The sequence below is a fragment of the Marmota marmota genome, unplaced genomic scaffold (genome assembly GCF_001458135.2).
Source record: "Marmota marmota marmota unplaced genomic scaffold, marMar, whole genome shotgun sequence".
NCBI lineage: Eukaryota > Metazoa > Chordata > Mammalia > Rodentia > Sciuridae > Marmota > Marmota marmota.
In genome coordinates, this window is record NW_025999969.1 from 5,786,458 (window position 1) to 5,800,589 (window position 14,132).

Here is a 14,132-nt window from a genome sequence, read left to right on the forward strand (position 1 = left end):
TATAAATCATTATTAATAAATCCAATATTATTATCTTCTCTTACTAGACCGTAACATATATTTGAAAATTTAAGATGATGATTAACTGTCTTAGGATACTATGACTCTTTATAATATGAGCAATAATGATTAAAAGCTTAGCTAATTTTGTCCTGGGGTAAAAATCAGTCCACTGATCATTACAGTTAATCACTAATAAGATGATTTGCACATAAATATTCAGATGTAAATATTCAGATTTGGAGACTGCGTTACCTGAGAAACCTGGTGTTTCACTTCAGATGTGTGGGGGTGAGAGTTTAAAAAAAATACTTAAGTAAAAAAATATGAAGATCCAGGAGCAAAATGAAGCAAACAAAAATGTTATTAATTTGCAAAGTGTTCAATTGCTTGCTTATCCCTTAGTCTAACATAGAATTCTAAACTCCAATTTAGAAATACCACCTACACACACACACACACACACACACATCAAAGGAGCTAGTGATTAAAAATGAAAGTTTAGGTCCAGAAGTTTGAGTTTATTGTCCTTGAGTGTGATGCTAAGATTTTAGTTATGAGAGAGATGATTAACCTGAAGGTGAAGTTCTCTGAGCTCTTTTCTGTTTTCTGATTCTACTTCTTACCTGCTGGAGGCAGGATAAGCAGTTGAGACACTTATAAAATGGGTTTAATGATAGGTCAGATTTGCTGTCAAATTTAATGAGGGAATGTTTATTTTCTTTTTGAAATCTGCAGAACACAGATGTTGGATCGGGGAACGATAGCACATAATAACATTATTAATTAAGAAAGACGAATTTGATGAAAGGCTTGATTGTCTAGCATGGGAAGTCTGTCTGATTTTATAGCCAAATGGATCCACAGTGCTTCCTAAAGAAACATCATTATGCAACTTGAAAAATGTACTATATATACCTGTGTGATTTTATAGACTTCCTTGATGTTTTGATACAATATGCTTTAATTTAAATATCCTGTATCATAAATGCAGAAATATAATCCTAGCTTCATTTTTGTCCTTTTAAGCTTTGTAGAAACCCCAGTGCATTTCTCTTGGAAAGAAAGTTATTACCGATCCACCATGTCCCAGAGCACACAGACAAGTGAATTCCTCAGTCCAGAGGTTTTCCAGCATATCTGGGATTTTCTGGAACAGTAAGTATCAAATAAGCAAGAGTACATTGTATTCGAACCATTAAATATAGGTAAATGTGGATAGTGCAAACATAACTCACTAGGGTGTGTTTCTAGAATTAGTAAAAAATTAATGTTGTCAGGAAAATTGCTTGCCTCCAATATTATCTCTGTGTTCAAACCCTGTGGTTGTTTGTTCAGTTTCCAATACCAAAAGATCATTATTATTCTAAAGAGAGAAATTTTTGGAAAATCTAAAAGGATCTCCTGAATTACCCAAAATCATTTCTTTCTGGTGCTCAAAATCTACTCCTTTGTCTTGAAGACTTATCCAATGTTATAAAGCAGTTATTGCCTGAAAAGGTAAAACACCCAATTTTGTTGATCATTATTATATTGCTATGAAAAATATTACTAGTTTTTTTTATTAAAAGTAGGTTTGAATAAGTGGAATAAAATAAAGAGGTAGTTGAGGAGAATATCAGAGCACTGAGGACATGCAGGATAGGGTATAAAATACTTTATCATTGATCCATCTCTTCTGTTCTTCATTCCATCCAGCAATTCTTTGAAGAGTGCAGGGGTCATGATTCCCATTTAACAAATAGGATTTAGATTTGAACTGCTTGAAATTATATATCTGGTAAAGGTTGAGCCAGGATTCAAACTCTCCTGACTCTCAGCAAGTAGTGAGCCTTGCAAACTTTGAAATAGAAAGCACTCATTCTTACCAGCCTAGTGATTATATTTTAGTCCCTTCCCATTGGCTAACACACATTTTTTCTTTCCATTATATTAGGCCTATATGTTCAGTTCAGCCCATTGACTTGAACTTTGTGGATGAACCATCAGAAAATGGTGCAACAAACAAGATTGAGATTAGCATGGACTGTATCCGCATGCAAGACTCGGACCTCAGTGACCCCATGTGGGTGAGTGGCCTGGGTTTCCTCTTTAATCAGTAGACCATGCTATACTCAATTCTATAAATCCTGTTTTTTTAAAGGTATCTAAAGAGGCAGGTGGATCTGAATAGAACATTGGAAAGAACTTATCTATTCAGCCAAGGCATGATTAGTAATAGTTTGTGGATTTTGGGTCTGCATAACTCTCTACAATATGTGGGGAAGAGGTTGGAAAGAATCCTTTGTAAATTTAAGAGTTGTTCCTAATGTCAATCCCAACTTAGAGCAGATGACACTACTCAAGATTTTCCAGATGGTAGAGACAGCATCTAGATCTAATTTGAGGGTACTTTCCACTATAGCGAACAACCCTTCTCATTGGACTTTTTTTTTTTTTTTGGTATTGGGGATTGAGTGATGAAAAAGGAGAAAGTCAATTCTAGGCATATACAAATGTTTAATTACCTGGTATCAGAATAAGAAGAAAGAAGATAACTGAGATAAAGATAGGCCTTTCCTGGATTTACAACTGAGTCACTCATAACCTTAGGCCTCAGTTTCTTATTTATGAAATGGTTATCTTATATGTCACATAACTCCCAGACAAGGTAAGGAATATAATGAGTTAATTATAACAAAATACTTTTCTGAGATGTGTAGGTGACTTAGATAAAATTGACTGCATTTATGCAGTAGATAGTGCTAGTGGATTTTCTTCTCTTTTAAAAATCATTTATTTATAATATAAATCTTGCTCTTAAAATTTCTATAAAAACAGGGGAAAGAGCTAGGAAAGAGTGTGGGGTGTCCTAAAGTGCCTATTGACATAATTAATGATAATGTCTTAGAAAATGCCTTGTATTTTTTTACTCAATATAAGATTTTATTGGAATACACCTTTTTTTGGCATAAAATGTACTTCTTAATATTGGGAAAAAGTGAAGGGGGAAAAGGATAGAGGAAACAACCAAACATAGAAAGCAGTAACTCTGCAAATACAGTGGTGTTTTGTTGCTAAATTGATGTAGGAAAAATACATTATGTCATTGGCCCTTTTCATTTCAATACAGATTTGTTCCCAGTTATCTTTGGACTACTGAAGTTGTCAGATAATTCCAAGTGTTGGGTCATTCAGGGTCTTGGATGCATTATAAGTGAACATGAAGATGTGTAAACTCTTATTTGACTGACAGTAACTTAAAATTAGGATATTCCCAGTTCACAAAAAATATTGCATTTTGATGGGTAGTACCTACTTTGGCAAAACTGTCTTTGTATTTTCTGTAGAGATTTTTCCACTGTTACTGTTGGATTTATAGAAGTAGGTAAAGACTTATAAGTTTAAAGTGGAGGATCACAAGCTTTTAAAGTTCTATTTCTATTATTATTATCTTTTTACATACTGAATCATGTGGTTTCTTAAAGTGTCATGCTGTTTTTAAATTCTTTGTATTCTTGGAAATGTTCTCCCTGAAAATACCATTTCCATTTTTTTCTCCTCTCTATCCAATTCTTATCTGTCCTTCATTGTCCTATTCGTCCTCCTTCTATGTGAATTCCTTTCATATACATTCCAACCAGTCTGAATTGTTTATTTCTCTGTTTCTAAAGGTCAGGGGCCATATTTGTCATCATGCCTAGTGCTTGAGGTTATATAGTAGGTCCCTATAATAGGGGATTCAGAAACAGCTGGAAAAAATGGAATAGGATGAAGGAAACAAAATAGGGCCTTTGGGGCAATGGTATGGAAAGGTATATAAAATTAGAGCAAGAATGAACTTGACTGAAAAGAGGAGCTTGCCTATCTGTGGTGGCCCTTATTTTGTCTCCAAAGAACTGAGACATTTATTCTGTGTGAATCCCGGGTCTTCCCTTGACTCAGAACTCTTCCAGTATCTTCATATCATATGTGTCTACATGTTACCATCACAGAGATGGGACTAGGTCATAATAGTCCTCAGCAGCAGAAGAAGTAAAAGGCTAGACTTGCTCAGGATACTATTAATTAGTTTTACTGTTTGTAAATTAAAAGCCACCTTTTTCCTCATCATTCTAGCCTGTTGCTACAAAGGATGTGAGGATTTTTTCTTCCATTACTTAATAGCAGATTTTCACTTTTGTGTGTACAACCCATTTGCTAAATAGTTTCCAAAGTCTGCACATGAATTAATTTCCTCATCAGTATAATATTTTATTAAGTTGGGAATCTCAGCCAAGCATTCTCTTCCTAAGAAATTCAACCCTTGGACATGAAAAGACGTGTCAGCTTATTAATGACAGAAATATTGACATTGGGAAATTCATTCCATTTTGTGTTGATTTTTCATGTAAACTTTACCTTAATAACTAGTTGTGATGGAATCACAAATGTTTTATTCTGATTAACAGGGGAGAGTTGAAATGAATTACAGGGAATTGTCTTTGTGTCTTGTTCTATATCACTGAAAATGAAATTCTTGGGGACAGTAAACGAAGGTGTCTCAAACAATCCTATTTTAACTATCTTTTCAAGACCTTGTTGGTTTTTGAGTCTGTCACTTAATAAATTACTTTATATTTCAGCTTTATATTATTTGTGAAATGTGTAAGCCTGCCTATCCTATCTTCAAAAGGTGAACAACTTGAAATGATTGGTACTGGCCACATTACTCTTAATTTTTGCATTTGCATATTTCCTGCACATGGAGGAAAATCCTTTAAAACTGTTAGATTTTTTCCCTAGGAAGTTGAGTGGTAATTATCTAACATGATCTGTTTTTGCAAATTCTTGTTGCATGATTCCAGATAAATGTGAAGGGCCTTCACTTCTACATATTAACAGGTCAATAACCAGATATCTGGAAAGGCTTAGGCTGTAGCACCTAGCATAATACCCTGCCTCTTAAATGACACAAAATTTACATGATTTCAGTCATGCATACTGGTGTAACCACAGTAACTATTTAGCACCTACTATATGCTGTGATGTTTATGATGTGGATGAAAAAATCATGAAGTCTCTTACTTTACAAAGGCAGGAATGCAGCTTTAAAGGCAAATGTGAATAAAATTCCCTACAAAAGCTACTCAGATATATGTGTATTTTAAAAAGATGCATTAAAAAGTAATGATTTAGTCTACCAGAGAAAGAATGGCAATAGTTTAAAGAGATGGTGATTTGTATTTAGACCTTGAAGTATGACTAAAATTGATCAAAACTGGGAAGGGGAAAAGTAGTCCAAATGTGGTAACTATTGTTATAAAAATATAATGTGAAGCTTGGAAGTTTTAAAAGATAAGACTGAAAAAAATCTGGCTAAAAATTTTATATATAAAATAATATAAATTTTAAAAATTACAATTAATGATAAAGGTTTAACAACCCTAATAAAATGAATGCTTAAAATTAATGAGGAATTTGAATTCCCCCCATAGGCAACGGGTATAGGTAATTCACACATGATGAATATACAAATGTTAAATGGACATAATATTTCCAACTTCTCAACTAATAAAAATTGTATGGGTTGAAACAATGACATATTTATCATATCTCTCTGATCAAAAAAGGTTTAAATCATAATAGTTAATGCTGGTGAGATTGCTGAAAAATAGTCTTTTCAATTCTTGGTGGGAGCATAAATTGATATATTGGAGGGTAATTTGCCCATTCTAATTTATTTAATTTTTAAGAAACTTCATTTGGCCATCAAGTTCCAGACATAGGTATTTATTCCATAAAACAACTAATATATAAAGGACACACTCAAACACACACATGCTTATGTGCATGGACACAAATGAGCATGCCACACACAGAGAGAAATGAAAGTTTTGCTGCAACACCATCTGTAGTAACTAAAATCATGTGACAGAATTCTGTAGATTCCAGAGCTTCAGACTTTGAAAGATAGGGGGAAAAAAACATGGTTCAAAGCAAGTGTCAATCCCACCATTGAGAGATGATATTAGTAATGATTTGTAGTCATTTTAATCCTAGAGATCCTATTCTTCATGTTCTACAGTGTTATTTCTGTATTTCTATCTTTTCTTTCTTTCTTTTTTTGATTGTGTAATGTTGATTTTTATTTATATATTTATTTTCACATTTGATGAAATTCACCAAACAAACAGTCTGGGCATAAGATTCCTTTTTGGGGAGTTCAGTTTCCTTTTTTGTTGTTGTTTGTTTGGTACTGGGAATTGAACACAGGGTGCTTAACCAGTAAGCCACATCCCTAGCCTTTTTTTTATATTTTATTTAGAGACAGGGTTTTGCTAGGTTGCTAAGTGCCTCACTAATCTGCTGAGGCTGGCTTTGAACTCATGATTCTCCTGCCCCAGCCTCCTGCATTGCTGGGACTCACCATTGTACCTGGCATGAATTCAGTTTCTTTAATAGTATAGGACTGTATTGAGATTATTTATCTTAGGTGAGTTTTCATAACTTGTGACTTTTGAGAAATCAATTAATCAGAGTTGTTAATGCGTTCCCATATACTTATTTGGAATTTTCCTTTCTGATTCCTTTAATGTCTGTAAGATTTATAATGATATTACCTATTTTCATTTCTTACCTGCCTTTTCTTTGCCAGTCTTACCAGAGATTCATCAATTTCATTTATCTTTTAAGCATATCTCAGATTTTTATTTCACTTTTCTTCTCTGTTGTTTTTCTTTTTTCAACTTCATTATTTCTGATCAGATTTCCTAACTTCTCCTTTGGACTTATTGTGATCTTCTTTTTCAACTTCTTAAATTAGAACGTTATATTTTTGAGATTTTTCTTCTTTCTCACAAAGTTTAACATTGATTTCAAGAAAGTTCCCATTAGACACTGCTTTAGCTGTTTCAAATAAATATTGATACTCTGAATTTTCAGTTTTGTTCATTTTAAAATATTTTCTAATTTTTGGTCAGAATTCCATTTTGACCATTAATATTTAGAAGCATGTCATTTAATTTCTGAGCATTTGGACATTTTTCTCTTATCTTTCCATACTAACATAATTTTCTTTCATTATGATCAGAAAGCATAATTCCTATGATTTCAATTTGTCAATGTGTTAAAGTTTGTTTCATGAATCAGGATGTAGATTATTTTAGGAAATGATGGCAGGCACTTGAAAAGACTATACTTTGCTTATATTGAATGGAAAGTTCTATAAATCTCAATTGGATTCAGTTAGTTGATGCCATTGTGCAGTTTTTCTATATCCTTTTTTATTTTATGTCTATTCATTTTATTCGCTACTGAGAAAAGAGTGTTGAAGATTTTGACTATAATTATGGATCTTCTCTTTCTTCTTTCAAGCCTTTTAGTTTTTTCTACATGTATATCCAAGCTTTGTCATTGGATATATCATGTTTAAGCTCATATCTTAATGATGAATTGACCCTGCTATTATTTCATAGTATTTTCATTTATTTATGATAATGTGCTTTTCTCCCAAATTGACTTTGTCTTTGTTAATACTAATAGAGCAAATCTTTCTCTTGATTTTTTTCATGATAAATCTTGTCTCCATGTTTTTAATTTTAATGTGCTTTTATCATTATAATTTAAATGATTTCTTTACAAAATATATATTTGGATCATTTTCATGTATTCTGGCAATCATTGTTTTTTAATTTAATGTATTTACATCATTTATATATAATGTAATTATCAATATTGGGAATTTAGGACTATCATTTGTTTGTTTTTTATTAATTGCCTCTGTTATTCTTCTGTTTCCATTTATTCTGCCTTTTTAAATTACTTGGTCTATGTTTAATATTTAATTTTAATTTATCTACTCTGTTTTTTGACTATATCATTATTCATATTCTTAGTGATTACTCTAGTGATCTCAATACTCATACTTTTATAATATTTATTATCAATATTCCATAATCTATTGAAAATTAATCTTACCACATCAAATGAAATGTGGAAATCTTAGCATAATGTCATTTTCATCATTCTTTTCCCTTTGTATTATAGCTGTCATTCATATTACATTTGCATACATTGAAAATCACACCAGCCACTGTTATAATTTTTACTTTCAACTGTTAAAGTAATGAACTCAAGCGAAGAATTATAGTCTATTTTACTGAGTAAGGTATTTATCAGTGTCATTGCTCTTTCCTTGTACCAAGAAAAATATGCAGCCTCATTTATTCTTTTGCTTATCAAAGTGAAATTTTTCTTTCAAAGAAAATAATGCTATATTTTCTCAGCAGGACCATAAACCAAGCCAAAGCTCTCTTTTGCTGAAATTTGAAGTGATCCAAATTTTATTAACATCACCTCCAATATCTCTCTTCTTTCCCTCTATTATGATTTGAATGTGAGGTGTCCCCCAAAAGCTCATGAGTGAGGCAATGGAAAAAGTTTAGAGGAGAAATAATTGGGTTATGAAAGCCTTAACGCAATCAGTGAGTTAATCCCCTGATGAGATTAACTAAGAGGTAACTAAAGATGGGTAGGATATGGCTGGAGGAGGTGGGTCCCTAAAGTATGCTTTGGGGTATGTATTTTGTATCAGGTGAGTGGAATCTCTTTCTGCTGTCTGATCATCAAGTGAGCCACTTCCCTCTGCCACATTCTTCTGCCATAATATTCTGCCTTACCTTGAGCCCTAAGGAGTGGAGCCATCTGTCTATGGATTGAGACCTCTGAAACCATGAGCCCCCAAATAAACTTTCCTCCTCCAACATTGTTCTGGCAGGACTTTAAGTCACAGGAGCAAAAAAGAGCTGACTAAATCACCTTCCCTCTATCTGCATGTATGTGTACATATGCACACACACACACACACACACACACAAATTCAGTCACATACAACTCAACTGAACCACACCTATAGATACATTCTAATATTAGAGATACAGATCATAATAGCTATAAATCTTCACTTGATACATTGCAGCCTTCAAATATATATTAAGCAAATGCTCTAAAAACATAAAGTATTTTTCAGTAATTCACTAAACATTATTTTAACTTAACCACAGAAGCACAGGGGCTGATTCTGACCTTGCATCCTCTTAAAAACTGATCAGAATGAAATCCTAGCACACTGGATTAACAAGAAGCTAGTTAACCATACCACTGCGTGAGTCACTAAAACACCCTAAATCTCTTTCTCCACATGTCTACCCCTGGTTCCCCCACATATAATACATACAGTAGCCATTTTCTGTGATAAGTATCCTGGCTTCTGAGATGTGCAGTGTTAGCCAGCTGTAAGTCTGACACCAATATCAAGAGCTCACTCGAAGGAGGGCATCTCTGTTTTTCCTTTTCTTCCTACCTTGGTCTCCGTCAAGCTTCCAGAGCTACACTTGTACCACCAAGGTCACCCTCCCTTTGTTCCTCCTGTACCTTCTCTCATTCCTCTTCACATTCTCTGTTTTTCCCTCATGATTCATGCCAAACATTTCTGGCAATCCAGGCAACCACTAGAATTCAGTGTAGGTAGAATTAATTAAACTTAAAATTTTTGATGAATACCTTACATTTAATATGAGGCTCATGGAATTTGTTGTTAGACACACTGGAATTAGACATAATAGAGTTAGACTCACAGTTTTAGCTGAGAAACATTAATAATCTCTGTGAAATTGTCTTTCCTCATTTGTACAGATCAATATAATATCTACCTTAAATATTATGAAAAAATTTTGATTTTTTTATTGATTTATTTTATTCAAAGCTCCCGCCGGAATATAAATATGTAGTCCAGAAAAAAAATGTTATTTTTGTTATCAGTTATCTGTTTGTGTTGATTCTATACAAATTCTTTAAAAAAGGTAATAGGTATTTTTTTAAATGAAATACAGATTAACAAAGTTTTCTGATTATAAAAGCAGTACAATTAAAATGAACTTTTGAAGTATGCAAAGCATTTTCACTTCACTATATAAAAACAATTATGGACACTAGTTTTTCTCCAGAATTTTTCCTAAAAGAGATTTTACAAAACATAATTGGAATTATGTCATATAAATTTTGCAAATATGCTCCTTTTAATTAGCATTATATGATAGACATCTTTTTCTCATTTACTAATCTTCCACTTTAATTTTAATGTGTTTTAAATTTTAACTGATCTACATAGATGTGTAAGAGAAGTATTTAAGTACAGAGCATTTGCTTACACTGGATACTTAAAGGTATAAATATTGGGTAAAATTATATGAACACCAATCATACCAAATTTTTTTTCCATAAGTTTTTTTGTCCTTCATTATTATTGTCTATTTACACTTCCACATACTGTGCAACAATGTTCACAGACTTGACATCAGTTTTGGTTCTACAGTGTCTTTTTTAAAGAGGCAAATACTCCAGATGTGTGGTGCACACATGTAGTCCCATGCCGCAGTCTGGCTGGGCACAATCAGAAGCCACTTGTCAAAAGAAACTAACTTTATTTTTAAAACCACACACGCCAAACAAAACAGCCTCTCAGGAAAAACCCTCAGAGCCTCAACTGCCACCACCGGCTTTCCACAAGCCTCCCACACAAGCTTCTCTCCACCTCCCACAATCCTCCTGCTCTTGAGGCCGATTGGCTGGGTCACGTGGGCGGAGCCAAAAAAGTCCCCCAATGAGCAGCTCCGTGGTCTGAAAGGGCAGGGAAACAGCCCAATGAGCATCACCGCAGAGGAGCCAATCAGCTAGATGTTGCTGGGGCCGAGGAGCCAATCAGCTAGATGTTGCTGGGGCCGCTGTGAGCCAATCATCAGCCGGCAGCTGGAAGTTTGCTGGCAGCTGGAAGTTTGCTGGGGCCCCTTCGGCTGTGGCTCTCAATAGTCCCAGTAGTGGGAGACCAGCCTCAGCAACTTAGCAAGTCCCTAAGCAACTTATGAGATCCTCTTTCGAGATGAAAAATAAAAAGAGCTGGGAATGTTGCTTAGTGGTAAAGCATCTTTGGTTCAATCCCCAGTACCAAAAACTTACTTCTAGGTTATTGGATAATTCAACTGGTCATTTGCTCATCAAGATAAAATTATCCCTTTAGACATACCTTTTACTGAAATCAAAGATGTGTTTAAAGAACTAATATGGATAGTATTTTTGGTTGAAAATGGGTAAGACCTCTTGGCAATGTAACATCTAGTTGCAGAGTGAACAAACCTATCTGGGATGGGAATATTATGAGAAAAGAGATGGTAAAAGGGACAAAGTGTATTTCCAAGCTTTCACCTCAAAGTAACCTTGAACATTGGAATGGGTGTAACATTTTCTCCTTTTCCTCCTAGCATTTCTTAAACCTTGTTTTTAGCATCCTTACTCCTTGACTAGTATCGTTTAAACATAATTTGTCCTACGTAGGCTTTGTTATTTATTCTATAAATATAAATAAAACATACAAACAAGAAAACATTTTCCACATAGTAAAAGCCCTAGGCTTCTTTGTGAAATGGAATTGTAATTACCTATGCCCCTTATGAGATAGCACACTATATACTGTTTAGACTAAGTTCAGTGTCTCCTTAAGAGCAGACATTTTCTGTTCTGTTCTTTGTATAGCATAGCCAATAGAAAAGCATCACTTTGTTCAAGAGTGCCAACTCAGGGACTTTACCTTAAACATAGGTATGCATTTCCAACCTTGAACAAACAGACTGCTTAATAAAATAAGGGAAAGGGTTTTCTTTTCTCTAGAAATTCACAAATACGACTTGACAGGTGACAGCTCTTCCCGTACAAAAGGGGCTGTTTGCTTTTTGCTTTGGTGTTTGGGTAAACTGTAGCACACACTGGCAGAGAATTTATTGCCTAGGGGAAGGTGTTTGCAGTCGCTGTGTTTAATCTGAAAAGCAACCCCTTTCCTTCTGTCCCCTCCCTCTCTTTTTGAGGAGGGAGAATTGGAAATGATAGCCCCAGGGAAATAGTTCCCCTAACACCTGTCTCTAGTGTAACCACAGCAATGTTACTTAAGACACTGGGCTCAGTGCGTATGCATCCAGATTGACAAAGTTGAAGAGGGCAGATAAACAGAAAGGGATTTCAGCAGAAGCACAGGGGCTGATTCTGACCTTGCATCCTCTTAAAAACTGATCAGAATGAAATCCTAGCACACTGGATTTAAAAGAATATGATTTGTTTGAAGTGGTACTACTCCTATTAGTCACCTGTTCTTTCCTTCAGCAAGGAAATGTAGTTTCAATCTACAAAACTTGGAAAACTCTACAATTTTATATTTAAGAACTCCATACCTATTCTAGTTCTAGCCCAGCCTTTCTTTAAAGTCAGGAAAATCAAGATTACTGGTGAGTTTTCCAACACTTCTGATAAAATTTGTAAGAAACCCAGAGTTAAACCCAATTCTCTGGTTTTTCTAGATCTGTATTCTATAGGTAGATGGCAGACTGCCTATGTCCAAATCCAAACCTAACATTCACTATTTTGCTGATGTTGGAAAAATGACAAGATATTTCTGAGCCTTGGTCTCCTCATCTGCAAAATAAAAATGATGATGCTGGTTACATCCTGTGTAAGAGTTATTTTGAGAATTGAGATAAGGCTGGTAAAGCAGCACAATATCTTACATGAGGCCAAGTCCTCAGTGGTAATGATTGCTGTCCCTTTAGAATATGAATATTTAGAAATAGTGAATTATTAGTTCTAAGTGTGATAATTACTAATATATGAATAAAAATGAAAATTTTATAGATTTTCATTTGGAGTTTTGTAAATAATAAAGTACTATTTGAAGATGTGTTGGCATGTGATAAAATAGAACTTGGCCCTCCTTTCCCACTTGAACCTAGATGAAATTGAGTTTTCTTCAAACTGCAATCAGTTTTGAAGTAGACATACTTCTTTTGAAAATCAGTATAATATTGTGTTTGTTCAGATCTCATAGAACTCACAAAAACTTATGTATAATTATGATGGCGATGATGATGTTATTTAGTTATTGTTGTTATCATAACATAAGGAAGTATATATATTTTTTCCGATTAAGATCATAAGCTTTGGAATAGGATGTGCCTATGTACCTGGCTTTAAATCTTAGCATGATAATGAAAGCAAAGTTGCATAGACCTCTACCCAGTTTAATTCAGTGGTTATCAAAATGTGGCCTCAGAACCAGCAGCAGTAACATTAATTATCCTCTTGGGTACTATTTTAGATCTGGAATCATCAACTGGAGAAAGAGTAGAGAAGCAGTCTTTCTGCAAGCTCTCCAGGTTATTATGGTATTGTAGAATCACTAAGACAATCATTTTTTAGTGCCAATTTTTATAGGTAAGACAATCAGGCTTTGAGAAGTAAGTAGGACAAGGACATGCAGCTGTGATGACAAAAAAGAAACTTTTGGCCAGTTTCTACTTTAAATATTTCTATCTGTGATTCATTTAAAAACATGTGCAAGGACTCACTGGGTTACGCCACTTAGACAATAAATAAGTAAAGCTAGGTAGCAAGCACCTGTAGTCCCAACTATTCAGGAGACTGAGGAGGAGAAAACATTTAAGCTCAGGAGTTCATGACCAGCCTAGGCCATATAATAAGACCCTTGTCTCAAAAGGAAAAAATAAAGAAAGAAAATTAAAAGGTAAATGTAATTAGGAGAAATATTTATATGTATTTCTTAAGTGTTTGAAGTATTTGGCTATACATGTCTTTGTAAGCAAGTTTTGATATTTTTAGTGTAGTGCTGGATAGCGATTGAACCCAGGTCTTGAACAAAAAGAATGAACAAGGGGTTCTTTTAGGGAGAGAAAATCATTTAATCCTGTAGGAAAAACTAAGGGTAAGAGAACAAGAAATAGTAATGCTTAGAAAGAATTGAAAAAATATTTGACTCCTTTAGAGCAATTTAAAGTTTCCTGGACACACAGAACACATAATGTAGGCTATCAGTTTGAGGCCCCAGCCAATATATAGACACGAATATGATAAATTGTGTAAGGAATTGAGGATTGGCTTGGGTTGGCTTGAACTCTACATGCATGACAAAGAGTGTGGGCATAGACAAAGTCCGGTTAGATGTCAGTCTAAGGAAAATGGTAATATCTTCCAACCTGATATTCTTGCTGAGCTGATCATCATGTGGAGGAGCTTGTATGTGCTCTGCTCTCTCTCATGCTTTCCTATGAAGAGAA

The 14,132-nt window shown here is 34.3% G+C and overlaps 1 protein-coding gene across 6 annotated transcripts in view; it reads left to right on the forward strand.

The window, feature by feature from the left end:
- Tp63 (tumor protein p63) overlaps nt 1–14,132 on the forward strand; it is a 212,560-nt gene that overhangs the window by 82,976 nt on the left and 115,452 nt on the right. For all 6 annotated transcript variants that reach the window (XM_015499990.2, XM_048804062.1, XM_015499991.2 and 3 more), the window contains exons 2-3: nt 1,030–1,158; nt 1,937–2,069. In XM_015499990.2, the coding sequence (XP_015355476.2) occupies nt 1,030–1,158; nt 1,937–2,069 (262 nt within the window). The remainder of the gene's footprint in view (nt 1–1,029; nt 1,159–1,936; nt 2,070–14,132) is intronic.